At 38.1% G+C, this 19,602-nt stretch overlaps 1 protein-coding gene across 4 annotated transcripts in view; it reads left to right on the forward strand.

Annotated features, from left to right (window-relative positions):
- ccdc24 (coiled-coil domain containing 24) overlaps positions 1 to 19,602 on the forward strand; it is an 89,547-nt gene that overhangs the window by 51,122 nt on the left and 18,823 nt on the right. For all 4 annotated transcript variants that reach the window (XM_039735615.1, XM_039735617.1, XM_039735616.1 and 1 more), the window contains exons 5-6: positions 5,149 to 5,253; positions 10,470 to 10,524. In XM_039735615.1, coding sequence (XP_039591549.1) covers positions 5,149 to 5,253; positions 10,470 to 10,524 — 160 coding nt within the window. The remainder of the gene's footprint in view (positions 1 to 5,148; positions 5,254 to 10,469; positions 10,525 to 19,602) is intronic.

Here is a 19,602-nt window from a genome sequence, read left to right on the forward strand (position 1 = left end):
CTCCTTTTATCTACGACCCAGGAGTACTTCTGGTGCTAGGACACAGTCTTTCGGGAGAACTACTGGGTCAAACAGGTTCAAGAATCTCTGCAGCATCCCCTGCTGTCCTAGACAGAACCCAGCATGGCTCCACCATGGGACTGCAGCTCCCAACATGCATTGTGTGTTTCCATGTGGGACTCCCAACTCAGGGATGCTGCCATCTAGCGTATCGGAAGAGTGAAAAGTCTGGGCAGGTGAACTCTCCCTGTTGTTCCATTGTATTGGCCTCCAGGCCAGGTAATGAACTTGGACCTGTTCCAACAGGAACATCCATGTATCCAATTGTCTGACTAATGCAGTGAACATCCAGCCTTTCCCAGCAGGGATGCCAGCCCATGCGTACTGTCCATTACACTATCTATCTATCTATCTATCTATCTATCTATCTATCTATCTATCTATCTATCTATCTATCTATCTATCTATCTATCTATCTATCTATCTATCTATGCTCCTTTTTTCAGTATAGAATCAGCTTCTATCTGACTTTTTCATAACAATGTAGGGTGTGACTTGAACATACAGTGCGCAGTGCAGTACCGTACAGTGATAAAGTTAATGTACTTAGCACATACATGCTGGAGTGTATAACATAAGCAAACCAAACTTATTACATATTGGGTAAAAATAGGTTCCTTTGTGTCTAGTGTAGTTTGCGGTTGCAAATGGTGCTCTGTTGTGATATTCAGAATCTGGGAGGCAATCCAATGTAAATTTTGTCTGCATCCCAGCCCATACTCTATAAAATTAGTCTTTTCAGTAGGTAACTGTTCTGAATTCACTCAAGGGTGCTAACCAGCAAGCTCACTTAAGCCCCCTTCATCTATTGAGGCTCACTAGTGGGCCTTTGCCTCTTTTTCATTATGTTTGGAGACATTTGTAGCTCCCAGAGGCCCTTTATGGGTCTTTAGTTCCACATAACATTAGCTTGATGTGTGATCATTTTGCAAGTAAAACCAGAAGTATGAAATTATTTATTTGCTTGTTTAAAGTCCTGGTAGCTCTTTGAGGATTTTTATTTCCCCCAGCATGCAGTCAAATACTAACAAGACACTACACATTTGAAGTAGTCTGCTATTTTTGCACTTTAAACATTATTGTTTGTCTCATCTACCTTTTTCCTTAAAAGGTCAAGATCATCTGATTTCTTTGTGTAGTCTGAGTCAAGTTCCTTTGTGATCTAAGAAAAGTTTAACACCTCCTACTGTAGGCTAAGCAGCTGCACTTCTGCCAGACTATGCTGCTAAAGAAAGAACATGTAATTTTTTTGTTCTTTCCTTTACAGATACAGCACTTTTTTCAAATCCCTTTCTCTCTCTGACTGTTAATCAGTCTCCATTTGTACTGATCCTGGCCTTTAAAATCTCTACAGATTTCTGTAATCAGTTAATCAGCCACCAAAGGGAGTTAATTTACAGCAAAGGACATACTACAAATGGCAAAACAATTAGTAAGCAGTGACATAAATTACAAATGACAAAGTAGGAAAAAGCAAAGCGTAAAGTATGTGGTACACAACATAATTAAACAAACCAGAATCTCCAGGAAAACTGTGCTATGACACTGAACAATGATTTCATTTGATTTTCCTGCCCCCTGTTTAATCAAACCTAAGCACTAGTTACAATTTATAAATTCATTATCCTATAGTTTAAAATAAAGCTCACTTTCAAAATAACAACAGTATCTGTTGTTGTTTTCCACTGTTTTTTCTGTATGTGATCACAGCATTCTGTCCTTGTTCATGAGAAATAAAAATATTTGAACTAAGGTGGGAGGTATGTGTGAATGTATAGGTAGATAAGCCTGTCTTCCTGAATTGCTTGATCTGATCTTTGCATTAGTTACACAGCCTCCTGACGTATTGCTGTGTTAGTGTCCATTATTTGTTAATACAGTCAGGACTGGTTCAGAAAAGCAGTAAGGATTCTTCCATTTCTATTACTTATTTGTTTATCTTTTTTGTGTATCTTTGTATTAATTAATTAATTAATTAATGTGTGTATGTATGCATATTGGGGTGGCGTGGTGGGTAGCACTGCTGCATCGCAGTTTGAAGACCCGGGTTCGCTTCCCAGGTCCTCCCTGCGTGGAGTTTGCATGTTCTCCCCGTGTCTGCATGGGTTTCCTCCGGTTCCCACAGTCCAAAGACATGCAGGTTAGGTGCATTGGCGATTCTAAATTGTCCCTAGTTTGTGTGTGTGTGTGTGCCCTGTTTGGCACCTGCCCGTTTGTTTCCTGTCTTGCGCCCTGTATTGGCTGGGATTGGCTGTGACCCTGTAGTTAGGATATAGCGGGTTGGATAATGGATGGATGGATGTATACATATTTCATATTTATTGGTTTTATTTTCATTATAATATCTTTTCCTTTAACATATTTTTAAGAACCTTGAGTTACATATTTTTTATTGAAATATGTTATATATACTCATTGAGCAAATTATTAGGACCACTTTACTAATACTGGGCAGGGCCTCCCTTTTCTCTCAAAGCAGCCACACTTTTGGATTCCATAAAATGTTGGAAACATTCCTTTGATATTCTGGTCTATGTTGACATGATAGCATTTTGCATTTTTTGTAGATTTGTCAAGCTGCCCATTGATGCTGTGAGTCTCCCGTTCGACCACATCCCTAAGGTGTTCTATTGGATTAGACTGGGAAGGGCACTGAAAAGCATTGAACTCATTACCATTGTTCATTTAACCAGCCTCAGACGATGTTTGCTTTGTGGTATGGTGCAGTATTTTTATTATTATTATTATTGTGGTCATGAAGGGATGCACATGATGAACAACAATACCCAAATAGGCCACAGTATTCAGACTCAAAATGTGTCAAGAAATCATTCCCTGCACCATTATACGCATCACCCTGGACTGTTGACACAAGGCAGGTGGTGTGCATGGATTCATGCTGTTGGCACTAAAATCTGACTCTACCATCTGTGTGCTTCAGCAGAAACTGAGATTCATCAGAGCAGGCTATGTTTGTCATGCTTACAGGAGTGAAGTTTGATATAGTCTTCTGCTGTTGTAACAGCGCGGTTCAATGTGTTGTACATTCTGAGATGCTTTTCTGCTCACCACAGTTGTATAGAGTGGTTATCTGAGTTACTGTAGCCTTTCTGTTAGCTCAAACCTGTCTTCTGAGTAAACCATAGAGACAGTTGTGTATGAAAATCCAAGGAAATTAACACTGAAATACTTAAACCAACCCGTCTGGCACCAAAATCATGACACAAGTTTTCCCCATTGCAGTGTTTGATGTGAACATTATAACTTGTCACACCTGACCTAAATCCGCATGATTGTATGTATTGTGCTGCTGCTGCCACCTGATTGGACCATTAGATAATTGCATTGATAAGCAGGTGGACAGGTATTCCTACTATTTTCCCAGTCAGTGTCAATAAACATTTTTATACTGTCTCATACAGTCTATACAGTAGAGTCCAAAAGTCTTAGTAATCTTGTTTTTCATCTTCTGCATTAATGTGTCAGTGGAAGAGAACTAACGTCATATTTCTAAATATTAGTTTTTCAAAAACGAAAGTCACATAGTAGGTAAAATACAACTTTTTGGATTAAAATTTGATTACTGTATGGGTTTCTAGTCAGTGCTTGATTAAACACAGATATGAAACAGATGCTGGTGATCAATGACATTATGAGTTAATTGAACCAAACTGATGAACTGAAACAGAAATGGGTGTAGAAGAAATCAGACTGAGAGAAGGACAAGCTAACTAGAAAGTGTGGGGGTTTGGCAGTTGTTAACAGTTTAACTTTCAAATCATCTTTTCTCACAACAATGGCAAGACTGTACACAGCAACAAGATACAATGTGGTCAGGCTGCAACAGCAAGGTCTCTTCCAAGCAGAAATTTCATGGCAGGTAAAAGTTTTAAGATGTGCTGTCTGAGTTTTTATGAAGAAACACAAGGAACCTGGCAAGGTTGGAGACCAAAAAACAAACAAAAAAACTCCACCACTGCTATCAGCTCTAAACTAACAGAAACTACTGGAGCAATCTATGTGACAATCTTGGAATATATGATGAATGATATGGATGAACATTTTGAACTGAGTGGCCTGTCACAGTTGTTCTAATGTTCTAACAAGGACTGGGATGCTGAACAAGAGAATTACATTTTGGCTCATAATAGGAGGCAGTTTGTCTGTAGACGTGCTGAAGAGGTACTGATGCACGGTGGAGGTTTCCTGTAGGTTTAGGGCTACATTTCTGCAAATGGAGTTGAAGATCTGATCAGAATTAATGGAATACTCAATGCTGAGAAGTAAAAGCAGATTTCTATCAAGGAGGCTTCTGATCAGCCCCAGAGTCATTCTGCAGCAGGACAATATCACCAAACACATAGCCGAGGTCATAAAGAGCTATCAAGAATAAAAGAAAAACATGGGGTTCTGCAACAGATGGTATAGCCTCCACTGAGCTCTGATCTCAAATTATTGAAACTGCCTGGGATTACTTGGAGAGAAAGAAGCAGGCAAGACAGGCGATGTCTGCAGAAGAACTGGGGCAAGTTCTCCAATAGGCTGAAACAAACTACCAGCTAATTTCCCTATTAAACATAACATTCATGCATGTATGCTATTCTTCCTTCTTTACTAATATTAAATGTCCAGAATTATCGTTTAATGTTCCTAAGTGTGTGGGTGGTGTGCATGGAAGTGTTATGCTGGCAAACTGTTTAGCATCTCTAGCATCTCACATCCCCAGTGTTCTGGGTTTAAAATCCCAGGCATGGTGACGGTGCAGCTGGAATGTCCAGATTCCCTTGTCTGTATAAATTTAATCTGAGTAATCGAGGTTCCTCTCACAAACCCAAGTGGTGCACATTATGTGAATTTTTAACTTTAAACTGGTCCCATATAAGACACTAAGCCCTGTGCTAGACTGGCACTACTGTCTGTTTAGGTGGATTTCAATGTTTGTAGCAAATGCTGCTTATATTGGTTTGAAAAAAAAAACCAAAATAAATTAGGCTATAATCAACAAATTTTATTTGAATTGAAATGTTTCTTTCACAGCTATAATCATATAATCCTTCTAATTTATTATTATTTTTTCTTTTTACACAGACCGTTGTCAAGGATCTCAGCAAGCTTCATTTGTGAAGACGACAAAGAAACCATAAAGGACAAGCTAAATGTCATACAGATTGATGATGTTGTGGCTCATATGAAGTAAGCTGTAAACTATGTTCTCTCCTTCTCACTATCTGACCTTATGTTACCACTAGTTTATTTAAAGAGGACGGAGATCACAATCCAAAAAAAGCATTTTATTCTGCAGATTTCCATGTAACAAAATGAGACTGCTTTTCAGGAATTAACCCAAATTACCCGTCTTGATGTTTGGACTTTTCCTAATTTCCACTGGATATTTATATTAGTTTATGTATTTTGAAAGTACCAGTTCTGTTTCAGTCCCTTGGTGACTCCCCACTTCCAACTGTTAAAATTCTGACTGCCGATTATTTTTCTTGTGCGGCTTCCTGAATCGTGATTTTTCCACCTCGTTTCCTCAGTATGTTGGGTAATTAACTAAAGCTTCATTCAGACTTTGTTATGAAACTTGCCACAGGAACTCCATTTTTTATTTCTGTTTTTTCAGTTAACATGCCATAGTTCAGTTTATGTACTGTGTCCCAGCAGTAGATCCTTGCCATATGGAAGTAATTGCAAGGAGTGATCAGTAGAAAAGGGCATGGTGAGCTATTACATGCTCCACTCAAAAGGCTGTACAAAGCGTTTGCATATGTTTTAAGAGCAAAGTTTGCATTGTTGCAGTGCCAGAGACAGACAGTGTTACAGCCACAATACATCTCTGTGTTATTACATTAAAGGTACAAGAGTTAAATGGCCTTAGGATCCTTAAATTTCTACACCAAAAAAGAAAATTAACAGTAAAAGATTTTCTTTTTATTATTCACATCTATGCACTCAAGTAATATAAATATTTGCATTTCTGAAGGCATTTGCATATGTATATAAACCTTGAAGATAAAGTAGAAGGGATTATCAGTACACAATTAATTCTAGTGATGATTATTTGCATGTCTTTCCTTTTTGAAGTTGGATTATTATCTGCAGTTGGTCTACAAAACTGAAATCGGTATAGTGGTTTAATGATTAGAACTCTTGCCTAATATCTCCCCAATCCTGGGTTTAAATCCAATGTTGTTGTCTATGCCAAGTTTGCATGTTGTCCTCATGTTTGTGTGAGATCTGCTGTAGCTACGCTGGTTTTTCCACCCACATCTCAAGTGTGCACATTAAGTTGATAAGTAATACTAAATTGGCCCAGTGTGAAAGAATCTGCCCTGTCATTGGTTGGTTTCTACAGTCTGCCTGATGCTGCTGCAGCAAACGTTGACCTCCTCAACACTAAAATTGGGTTAAGTGGATATAGTGAACATTCACTTTCATTCATTCGTTCGTTCATCTCATATGCTTCCTACACTTGTTTCTCATAAAAGCCTCCCATCACCACTTTTCATTGAACATCTATTAGGAGATTGTTCTTAAATAATGATGCATGTATTGCTTAAAGCTAAAACATGTATTATTTAAATGTATGTTGTATAATTGTTGTCTGTAGACTATGAATATCATGGAGAAAATTATCATTCCACTTTGCAGTAGCTGCTGTTACTACAGCTTTAATGTCATCTTTAAATTTTTACAACCTTACTAACTATACTAGAGTCAGTATTATTAAAATAAATTTGCAACAGTAAGTGTCACAGAATCCTGAGCGACTCCACTAATGGCCTCAACCCATGTGGAGATCCGCTTCTTATCTATACCCTTGGCCTCCAGCTGAATAGCCAACTTCAATGTGACTTTCTTAAGGTTAACTCATCCTTATGTTAAATTAAGACATTATTTGGAAATTCTGGTCCATCTTAATGACTCTTTATGCCATTTATCTGGATTTATTGGTTAAGTACACTACAACATGCATGATGACTTTAAATCTTTTCACTCTAGGCCTCCAACATGGGTTGTTACGTTGTAGAGTAAGAATGCGTACTGGTGTTGGGGTATGGTGAGTCTGACTGAACCCAAGTTGATAATGCAAAAAGCAACCAGAAATGCTCAAGGAGGGGATCACTTAACAGAATAACTGTTTTGGACTTTTGTTTGCAGCTTACAAAGTGGCCTCATCTGCACTGGATCAAAGATTATTTATTGGCCACATGAGGGGTAAAAACCTACTGAAAATACTGATAACATTTATTTTTTTCAATCTGTTTCATTTATGGAGCGCATATTGGATGCATTTTTCCATTTTCTTTGTCTTTTGAGGCCTGCACACATTCTATTAGCACTTATTAACAGAAACACTCCACTTTGATGGGATGTGGTGTGAAAGGTGATGGCTGTAAGAGTTAGCATTTGGGTTGAAATATGGCGAGTCGTAAGTGCAGCCGGAGTGCTGCTGTGTCCTTACCCTACATTTAAGAAGGACAATATAAAAGAACACTCCTGCACACTAGGCAAAGTATTGTAACTATTGGCAGTCTTTAAGAAACAGCTGATGAGATTCTTGAATCATGGTGTTACTATAACCAAATGAATGAAATTTCAGAGTCAAGATGATAGTGATCTTTACCATCCATTGATAATGGTGAGTATGTTAGAAAAAACATCAGATAAAAGAAAGGAAAACTAAACTCCTGAATGAAAGTGAAATATTCACTTAAACGCAAGGTGAATTATAGTTCTTGCTGAGCACATTTTTGTCAAGAAGTGGCCTAACTGCAGAAGGTCCTTTTGATCAGTGGTATCAAGTTGTTTTTATTCCACATTGCAGGATCCTAATCGATAATCTCCTGAAATCTTCTGTAAGAATGTTTTCAGTACAGCTTAAATTGGATTTATATAAGTCAGTGTACCTGTATGCGTAATTGTCCCTTGTCACGGTGCTCCATCCAGAGTATATTTTCATTTATTTATGCGTAATTTGTTAGAGACTGCCAATTACTGCAATATTAATTTTAACATACGTTTATTGTTACATAGTGCTTTTCACATCATTATATTGCTCAGACTGCATAATCAGTCAAACCAACTCAAAAGTATAGTTTCACAAGATATGGCAAAGGCTTATTGACACGGCTTGATGAGTGTCTAAGAAGAGTGGAGAATGGAGAGATAAGTACATGGCATAGTGGCTGGTACTCTGCACTATAAATCATGTAGTCCAAATTCAGATTGCAGAAAGCCTTTGTGAAAGCAGATGTCGCTATACCAGCGCTTAACCTGGCACAAACAGACACAAGTGGCACACTTGCACAAGTTAACTTTTTTTATTTTCATGTTTCCTTTTTAATGCACCACAATGCTCAAACTCACAATGCTCAGTCCTTTTTACTTCTCTTAAGTCTTCTGCCGCTTCTACTCCTCTCCTCTCCTTTGCAAGCTCCGTCCTCTTCCACCCGACTCCGGTTCTCTGAATGGAGTGAGGTGGCACCCGACTGTGCTACAGGTGCTCTCTGATGACCTTCCTGCAGCACTTCCTGGTGTGGGGGAAGTGCTGCATACCATGGCTTCTGAACCATCCAGGTGCCCCCTGGCCCCAACAACCACCAGAGCAGCTGCTTTCTCATGTTCCAGGGGAGGTACTTCCCTCCTGGTCTTTCCATCCTCCAGGTGTCCCAACTGGGCATGAGCCCCAGCCGTCTGCCACACCTTCTTACTACTTGGAGTGGTGGCTTAGTGGTCAGCTTTGTAGCCTCACAGTTCCAGATCCATAGGTTCAAATCCCATCCTGTACACTGGGTCTGTGTGAGTTTTTTCTCCACAATGTAAACCAGTCACTTTCAATTAAATATTGGGTCTAAATAGGCCCCACTTGTGTGAATGTAGATGTGTGCATGAAAATGCCCAGTAATGGACAGACAATCAGTCTGGGGTTGCTGTCCACTTTGTGCCCAATGCCTGTACCCAGACCAACTCTTGATGATGCTGAACTGGATAAGATAATTAGGAAATGGATGAATGGGCAAGTTAACAGATTCAGTGAAGCAATACTGATATAAGTAGTAACAGATTTTTTTTTTTAATTATACATTTCTTTACCTAATATAGTGCCTTTTCGTAAGAATGTTTTCAGTACAGCTTAAATTGGATTTATATAGGTCAGTGTACCTGTATGCGTAATTGTCCCTTGTCACGGTGCTCCATCCAGTGTATATTTTCATTTATTTATTTATTTGGCCAATGCCTTTATCCAAAGCGACTTAACAACATTTGAAATACAAATGCTTACATTTCTTTTCTCAATTGCCAATGGAGTGACTTGCTCAGGGTCACACAGTGTCAGTGGTGGAATCTGAACCCACAGCCTCATGGTTTGAAGTCTAAAGCCTTAACTACTATGCCACACTGCCTGCTCCATAGGCTCTGACATTAATCAGAAGGTAACGTAACCTGGTAAAGTTTGCACCCTGGCTGGAATTGAGCCCAAAGGTGGGTTTGGCTGGACTTAGTGATTACACTTAGGTGCTTTTTTGGCCTTCAAATTGTTAAAAGCCGCTCTCTTTCATGATGTGTAAACTCCAAGGAGCAACATCTGGAACATTTGATCTTCACAGCCTGAGCACGGAATGCAAACTGCAGAAGAAATGGCCAACTCCGAAGGGAATATGCTGGAAAGGGTGGAAAACAGTTCTTTCTTTTCATGAGAGAAAAAAAAACACTTATTGTAAGGAAATGGAAAGCAGGCTGAAAATCACTTGTAGCTAAATTCTACAAGGAATGTTTTGTTAATTTTGATTATTGCAGGATAAATATCTGACTTAGAGGTCAAACAAGAATAAAAAATGGCTTAAGAATTATATTATTGTCTAGATCTGAGCTTAATGTTGTTTTTCTTGTTTGAAACAAAAACTCATTTATTCATTCAGCAAATTTTTGAGGGGCATACAGTGAAGCTGTTGTAACCCTCCTTTTTAACTCAGTGCTTAATAAATATGCAAGCTGCATTATAGAGAAAGCAGCGTCTCCAAACACAGTCATGATAGAAGAACAAAAATTAAAAGCCTTCCGATTCTCTTGTGACCGGTGTGACTTTCATTTAGCCTATTGTACCACCTCTTTTATACATTCCAGTTAATGTCCATCTCATGAAGGTAATTTCTTTTCTTTTTGTTCTCCAGACAGTATACAGTTTGAAATAAAATTACATAAAAATGTAGATTTCACCCACTCTGCCACCCACCCCGAGTAATTGCAGTAATTGTAGTAATTGTAGCAAATAATGAAAACATTAACTCGGACTTGTACTATAAATTTGAGTATGCACTCTTAAGGGTTTTTTTTTTGTGAAGAACACTTTGTAATGATAAAGTTAAATGAATTGAATGAACCTTTATTTTCTTTTTCAATTACAGGTCGGTTTTACAAGAAGAATGCCACTCTTTGAAAAAGGACATCAGTATCTTACAGGTAAAGGAGCATTTGTGCTGTAGCCAGATGAAATATCAGTTGAGCACAGCATCTCACACACAGTGTCTTTGACTACCTACAGTAATTGGTTTTTCATTTTGCTCTAATATGTGGTCAGTAGTGTTCCATTTCACATTCTCATTTACTCTGGTGTATTCACATTATATGCAAATTGAACTAACCTCTGTCCCACTGACCTTTCTTCTGGTTTCAGCTGATAAGTTCACATCTGAGAGTCTTTGTCATCGATTCTCCAGATCACGTTCTTTGTGGTGTGCTTGGCATGCTGAGCTCACATCAGGAAAGCCTTGTACAATACAATTTCACTCTCATTACAAACACCGAATCTGGCTTTTTTTAATAACATTCTCACACTACCGCCACACTTTCTGTGATCGGTGTTACTCATCAAAACGATTTATTGAGTAGCACCATTACACAATTGGTCAGTTATTTTGGACCCTTCACCTACTTAATATGGCTTGTATCCATGTACGGTATCAGACAACAAACAGAAATATACTTTCTAGTGAAAGCAGGGAGAGGAGTGAGAGGGGGATCTCAGCTGGCGTCACCAGGTGCTGCTCCGATTGAAGCTCTTCAGGGTAGTCTCTGTGCAGCCAAGAATGGAAGGTCTTGTGTTGTTCTGTCTGCAGAGAAACTTCTTCTCAGAGCTTTTATAATTTAGACATCAGCTGTAATTTCTGTGAGCAGGCAAAGTATGAGAGTAGGCCAGGAAATTTACATAAAGCCAGAAAATGGCTCAAAACAAAAAGGAATAGTAAAAATTGAATATTACATTTATTTTCAGTGACCCAAAAAAACAAAAAAAAACAAAGTCAAGTGTAAAATTAACAGGATTTTCATACAACCTATGAAAATGCAGAAAAAGGAACCAGCTCCTAACAATCTCAGATTTGCAGCTGGCCACAGCAGTTACAACAGTTCAAAATGTGCGACCTGGGGTGGATAATGGTGTGATTCCACAAAAAACATTTGGTGTAGTTGGCAGGATTTCCACTTTGCATGAGTATTACGTGTAGTGGTGCTGCACAGAATGGTGGCGGCTGATTAAAAGAGAGTGCTTACAGGCAGTCCCCGTGTGGCCAAGAATGGAAGTGCTTCTATTGTTCTCACTGTAGAGAAACTGCATCTGAGGACTTTTGTAATCCAGACATTGCAGGCTCTTAGCTGTCCACAGGCAGTTGCCACAGTGTAAAGTTTGCAACTTAGCATGGATTGTAGTGTGAGGCTATGAATAAAAAATTTGGCGTAATTGGCAGGATTTGCATTGTGGCCAGGAAGTGTGTAGTGTAGTTGCAGAAAGTTGGGGGCTGAGTGAAACAGAGAGTGTTCAGCTGGCACCACCCGGAAGCACTCTGCTTTGCAACATTTAGAAGTAGTCTCGATTCGGCCAAGAATGAAAGTTCTTCTTTTGATTTGCTACAGTGAAACTGCTTCTGAGTGCTTTTGTAATCCAAACATTGGTGGATCACGGCTGGCAACAGTCAGATACCACATTGCAAAATGTGTGACCTGGGATTGATTATGTTGTGATTCCATGATAATATATAGTTTAATGCTTAATTAATGATTATTTTAAAAAGTAAAACTGTGTTAAGGCATTTACAAAACATGCATTTGCCCACTCCTTGGTTCCTTCTGATACAGCGCACTACCCATCTAGATAATATGTCATTAGAGATTGTATCCATTTTTGGTGTTCTACTGTTACGTCCTAAGGAAATTAATGAGTGCTACTTCAAGATACACAGTGCAGCCCATGATGAACTGCTTTTCTTTTTTTTTTTTTTTATTTATTAATTTTATTACAATCAATACATAGCAATCAAGTTTTTACAAAAAAAAAAGAATTATGCTATGAACTGCTTTTCTGTTCATGATTTGCAGCTGTCTTGTGCTCATTTCTAGCTTTTGTAAATCTGTAACTGAAAAAGGTTTTTCTAAAAATAGAGAAGGTGGAGGAATGCGCACTTGTCCAACACAATGTGCAATTTAATTCTTAAGAGTTAGTTTCCATGTCATAATATATAGAATGTTTCCTATTTAATTCTTACAATTATTTTCTATTCAATTTTAGGTTTGTTTTTTTTTCCCCAATAATACAGGTCTGCCTTTGTTTATATTTAGCACTTTTCTATCACAATTATCAGCAAAAGACGCAAGTCAGTGTACTTATTGACTTAACTGGTTTTGATTTTGTTGGGGTTTATGCTAAATGGTGTTTCATTCTAAAACCCGATTAACAGAATATCTGTAAATTGAACTAATATTTGTTCTCTTACCCATCCTGCTTGTTTTGGCTGATAGGTAATGGTAGCAGAGCATTAAACGAATCTTCAAATTTGAGGTTTGTGTTTAGATATTTAAAAATACAGGCTTGTAAATTACACATTTCACCATGTGCACAATGCCCTGAGACGTTTGTAAAATTCTACACATGGTATGAATGACCAGCTGATTTACAGCATGAACCAGTGGTTTACTGAATAGAAGGTGCATTTTAAAATGTGAAATCCAAAAGGAGCTGTAGAACTGGTGCTTATATCATTTGCACTGTATGTGCTTTCAATTCAGGTGACCCCTATGATAAAAATAAATAATGAAAAAGGTTGGCTGTGATTGTCTTAATGCAGTAGTGCTCTGTTGCAGTCTTACATCAGCCTCAGACCCTGCAGGTTTGTCTTCACCCAAATCCTGCTGTTATTTACTGTTAAAGTTTAGTTAAAACTGCTATTATTTCTTAGCTTCTAACATAAATATATGACAGAAATTTTTTCAATATAAGTTATTCAAATTTGATAGGTTTTTAACTGATGTGATGGTGTTTTCCTGATTTTTATGTCATGATGTTGGTTTTGCACCAGTCTATCCCAAGATTAAGATCTGTTCATATTTACATTAAAACAGAACTTTTTAGCTGATGCATTTATCCAAAATGATGTACAAATTAGCCATGGACATTGCAGCTGTTATGCTGTATACTTCTACGACTGCAGCACTACCAGCTTATGTGATTTGTGCTGGGTGATGAACTATCGGTAGCTTGGTTTACTGTCTAACATCTTATTCAGCACATTACATCACAATCAGTGCATTTCCGTGCATATGCATAACTGAGGTAATGTGAATAACCCGGCTAAGGCAGAAAGCTGGTTTCCTAAAAATCCGCATTTACATGCACAGTTAATCTTGTGGAGTTCTCCTTTGGCAAACCACTCCAACATCATCAAACTGTGCAAAAAAGAGTTAATTATCATTAGCCGCCACTGTTAAAACATACAGCATGAAGCCTGTTATCATTTTCCTGTGATTTATAAATACATTGAGTCCTTAATGTGCTATAAAGTAAATAGCATTCATTCCCCTTTTTCCATCTCCAACCTGAGCCCCCAATGATTTGTAGTATGAATACTGTCTGCTGCACCACCAGATCACACTGTTTCAATGTAATGAACAGGCAGCCTTGGAGTTTATAGTACACTGCTTAGACCACTAGAATGGATGGCAGGCTTGGTACTTATTGTGCTGTGCCAAGTGCAGCATTTAAGTTATGTTTTAATGCTTCTCTAGTTTTATGCACTGCCATCTTGGTGAAGCTTGGCATAACAGCTCTCACTCAGATGGTAATTTACACACATTTACTTCCTCCTTTAACCTTAATATGTAGTACATGGCTATTGTTGCTATCACACAGTTGAAGAGCATTCATTAAAATAGTTACTATTAAACTCTTCTGCTTTTATTGTGGTGTAAGCCATTGTTTAACTCAATACATTCCATGGTAACATTAATCTGTATTTATCTTTGCATTAAGAAAAATTATGCTGGAGATGATGGACGTTAAAGAGCAAATGAAATGCTAAGGTATCCTTTATAATCCCTGGCAGGCAAACACAAGCTCCGGTTTCATTCATGGCAGGAATAAACACCTCTGTTTTCATCAGTCCAGGGCTAGACTGCCATGGAATAACAGAGCCCGGCTTTTCAGATTGAAAGCATCTGGGAATGCAGCCCAGCATTTTGAAATTAAATAGCGCTCAGAAGGTATAAGAATACTTTGTAAACAATGACCCCTGTGAAAACCAAAGTCGGTTTAGTTTTGAAGTTATTTTTACTTACTGAATCCCATCCTATACCTGGGGGCTGACACTGTATTGTTCAGTAGCTCATTTTCTGACAGGGAAACCGGATCCTATTGTAATTACTTGACACACCTTTGTAAGTGTCAGGTAATCGCTCTACAGAGTGAAGATTACTTTCCAAGAGGATTTTTTTTTAAGTCACACATTTAGTACAGGGTAATTTACATTACTTTGAACAAGTACAGAGGATGTTTTTCTAATTTGGAATTTTATCATTTTTTTAAGTGGGACTGTTTGTATTATTAAAGGATGTAGCTCCTCATCCTACAAAGACGGGCAACACATTCATATTCTGTAGTCATTTTGTGCAGGACTTGCGACTACTGATATTACAAACCATGAGCACGCCTAGTGGCAAGAACTCTTTATCCTGCAACCACACAATTCATGTTGCTAATGAGTTCCCAGCCATCATCAGCCACATATTATTGCAGTGCTTCTTTTGAAAATAAAACAGAAGAAGCATATGAGGCTGGAAAGACCAAATGGACAATGCTCATGATTTGGTACAGTTCAATATAATTAAGGAGCCTGCACATGTGTAGCTGTAATAACATTGTTTCCAGTTCTTCCATATTGCTGGATTAGCTTAAGAGCAGGGTGTGTAGTCAGAGCATTTATGACATGCAAACGGTGGTTTGGCGCAACTGAATATAACTAAGAGCACGTTTATTAAAGTTCTTTATATTACGTTTGATCATTGATCTTGTTTATCTTTAGTGTGATGATGTGGTTAGTTACAGTGTAGCTTGAAAGATCTCTCTGGATTCCCAAAGCATATTCTAAAGTGTTCTGTTACACCATCGTATACAGTTGTTGATCAAAGTCTTGACATTCTGCTACTACAATTTCATTTAAAAATGAGTCTCTTGTTTTCACCTTTCATCTTTACTACTGTTGTGTTTCCAACCCCAAAAACAGATACTTTTGAAAATGCTCTCCATAGTTATATACTTCTGGAAACAACAGCTTCAGCCATGTAATGTGGATGGGAGAAAATACCATTTTTCAAAAACACAGACTCTGATTGGTTCGTGCTTATTACATGGCCTTTCCCTGATTGGCTTCTGCTCATTACAATGTCTCATTACCTGATTGGTCACTTTTCACAGAAAAAAACCTTATTTCAACATAGCAGGCCTAGAAGAGCTGATTTCCATGGCACCTGTTGTGTTGCTTACCTGTTTTCATCTAAATTGCATTTTTTTTTACAGTTTGAATATTGCATACTTGTGCAAATGGCAAATCATTTACCAGTCGCTAAAGTTTTACAATAAATTCCAAGTCCACTGGCATTATCTCTGGTGTGCGTACGTCGAGTGTAGATGAACATCTGTGTCATATGCATTTTTGCTCATTTCATTGTGGACAGAGATGCAGAGATAATTTTGTAAATTATGTGAAACACTTAGAGGTATACAGGTTTGGTTAAAAAAATGAAAACTTGGTAGTGTGGGTGTAGCCTTTGAATTTTAAGATTATTAAAGAGTCTAATGAGAAGTATAAGCGCAGTTTGTCAATTTTGTTTTTTTCACTGTAAGTGTCAATTTTATGGCAAATACCTAATTTCACGTGTTTTATTTCTCATGAATTTGTCATTGTCCTTCCCTCAGAAAAGATGGTAACAAAATGTGGAATAACATTAATTGTTTAACTTCTTTTTGTTGTTATACTGAAATGCAGATGGTGTGTTTTATTGGACTGGGAGATTCTGAAGTGGATTTACTTGGGAATTTTAAGGCATTTGTTTCACCTTTGGCCTAGTACCTTTTGACCTCAATCATAAGCCATTTTGTGGTACACTTTTTATTTTTTAGTTAAAATTAGTGTTAAAAGTAAGTGTATGGGACAAAAACTGTGAAAAAACAATAGATACAAAACTTACCTTTGGACATTCAAGAATAACGTCTGTTACTAGGTGAACAAGATTATAGTATAATCCAATGTAAACACTAATCTATACAAATAAAATTAAAAATTGCAAGATGAGCTGTGCAGCATCCTCGCCATTCCAGCAGAACTTTCTTCTGTTTGTTGCATTAGTAAAACAGCCACGTTTATCTACATAATTGCAATTAACAAACACATCAAAAAATGTACCTTCACAGAATGGCTTGAATGAACAAGAACACAGTGTCTGATATAGAAAAGCAAAGCGCTGGCCTTATGTTTCAGCAAATCAAAGGGGGAGTAGAGGGTGAGGTAAGGGTTATAGAAAGAACATACCGGAGCTTTTAAAGTGACACCTGAGACAAAACAGATGGTAGAACGTTAAGCCGGCATATGCTGCAGCATATTGGGAGCATCTTCAGTTTTCCTGGGGTCTTGGCAGCATAGAAGAATGGAATTGTTTTAGTTAGAGGATCAAACATAAGAACACGCATAGAATACGTGCAGTATTAGTAAGGGGGGCACTTTCTTTTATATGGAGACTTTCATAATGAATTCCATCCCTAAGCTCATCGTATATGCATGCTCCGTAGTAAATACTCCATTTAGAAGACAGAAACACATTTACAGGTAGGCAGTGTGGCCACGTGGCTGAAGATTTGAACTGTTAACTGCACAACTGATTCACAAGGTGACCTCAAGCAAGAGACTTTACTCTGCAGTTTCACCTGCTGTATAAAATATGGTGGCAGCTGTTCTGTGAACTTCTCATTTGAAAGTCAGTTGTAAAAGTTAAAGGTGTACAAAGAACCTTATGTGCTCAATGCCTGAACATTAATGCCTATAAATGTTTTACGTCAAAAATCTATGTGAACGTTTGAGTGCCACAGTGATTAGTGTTCCTGCCTCAGTGCTCCATGGGGTAGGCTGAAAATCCTAGACTGGTCACTGTTTCCATGTCCTCTTGTACTGTACTTGTATGTGTTTTTTTCTCTATGGTGTTTTAAATATCTTCCCACATGCATGTTAATTTGATTACTGATTCTAAACTGGCCCAGTATGAGTGTGGTTGCCTTGTGACAGACTGCCGCCCTGTCCTAATTTCATTACTCTCTTCTACCTGATGACTTAGCCTTTCAGGCCCTGTGGAGTACAGAAGATAGATGTATTTTTGGTTTCTTATTTGCTCCTTGCCTTCTCCGCATTGATGCTGCTAATAGGTTAGTTCCACTGTAGCACTCAGATGGCTGCACAAGTCTGAATGGCAGTAACATGGGACTGAGTCTTTAAATCATACAGTAAAAGCAAGAAATCCAAAGTGACACAATTATAAAAAAATGAATGTTAGACTGAAAGAGTTGAGGTTTCTCTTCCCAGTTACAGCCTTCTGTTAGTAAGTGGCTTGCACTTTCAGTGCCCTCTGAAATTCTGTTTTACTGAACACTCCAATCAGAGTCATATTTTCCTAGAGAGACAGCCAAATATAAGAATGAAAATTATCTTCTTTCCAACATATTAGGTACTTGGAAAAGCTCTGCAGCCAATTCTATTCTCCAGACAAACATATGGACCACAAACAAAAACATTTGCAGACCTTACAGGCTTCACTTGACTTTTTAAATGGAGGTTGCTGGGGTTTACATTTGCCTGCCTGTTTAAGTAATATAAAGGTCCTGTATTAATACATTTTATTTTATCTAATCTTCTTCTTTTTTTTTTTCCTTTCGGCTGCTTCTGTTAGGGTTTGCCACAGCAGATCATCTTCTTCCATATCGTCCTGTCTTCTGCATCTTGTTCTGTCACACCCATCACCTGCATGTCCTCTCTCACCACATCCATAAACCTTCTCTTAGGCCTTCCTCTTGTCCTCTTGCCTGACAGTTTTATTCTTAACATCCTTCTCCTAATATCCCAGCATCTCTCCTCTGCACATGTCCAAAACAGCGCAGTCTCGCCTCTCTGACTTTGTCTCCCGATCTAATCTAATCTAATCTAATCTAAAGTTCCTTGTTTGAATTACCTTCAACATTATGACTCATCTCATTGCATGTTTGGGTTGTTTCAAGTGGGTCCCTTCTTCCTGTGGAGGCTCTGGTTGCCTCTAAGCTGACGTGTCGAGTGATGGCCTTGCGTGTGTGTCTTCTGAAGTAATGCCATCCTGCTGATTTCTGCTTTGCTATTGTTGCATTTCGACTTCATCTTTGCAATCATTTTGAACATGAGCTGATTTTTTTAAATTAGTTATTATTACATATTACTGAGAAAGCCATCCTTTTATTGTTAATTTCTTACAGCCATTTTGCATATTGGTGGTACATGTTAAATTCAGCTTTGTTCAGCACCCTGCTAAGGTAATGGGGTGGGATGGGGGCATTCATTATTAACGTGCAAACAAATAAAGCACACTTTTCCCAGTCTCCTCCTGGTCAGCAAAGGCTGTTTAATGGTTTACAGCAGGAGTTCTGAAATATCCTGAGACTAAGTAACACCATCAGGACTTTCAAAGACGCCATCATTGTAGACAGTTTTGTACTGTTTGGCAGAATGTTCCTCTAAACCTTTGATGGATGACTTTCGCTATAGTAGAAGTAGTAATAATATTGCCTTGGTGCCATGATTAATAGGAATGCGTTAATCAGTATATTCTGACTGAGTAAATGTGGGTGTGTGCCATGCAATGGATTGGCCCCCTAGCCAATGTTGGTTCTCACCTTGTGCTAAATATTGATACATGTTGTCTTCATACAACCTTGTATTTGATTTAGTCTGTTTAGAAAAAGGAATTATTAAACTGGATAATGCAGGTTTGATATTGGATAGTTGAATAGCTTAAACCATGAAATAGGCTCTGTAATTGACAACATAAGGAAAAAATAGCATGCAAACAATGCTGCTGTTGTGATTTAAGGGCAAAAAAATACTCAAAAGTGGCCAAAGACCTAACCACTCTAATATGACTTAAGGGAAAGGCCACTAACATTAAAAGTAGCAGCGATTCTGGCACAAATAAGGACATGTCCCC

This window comes from Polypterus senegalus, chromosome 14, assembly GCF_016835505.1.
Source record: "Polypterus senegalus isolate Bchr_013 chromosome 14, ASM1683550v1, whole genome shotgun sequence".
Lineage (NCBI taxonomy): Eukaryota > Metazoa > Chordata > Cladistia > Polypteriformes > Polypteridae > Polypterus > Polypterus senegalus.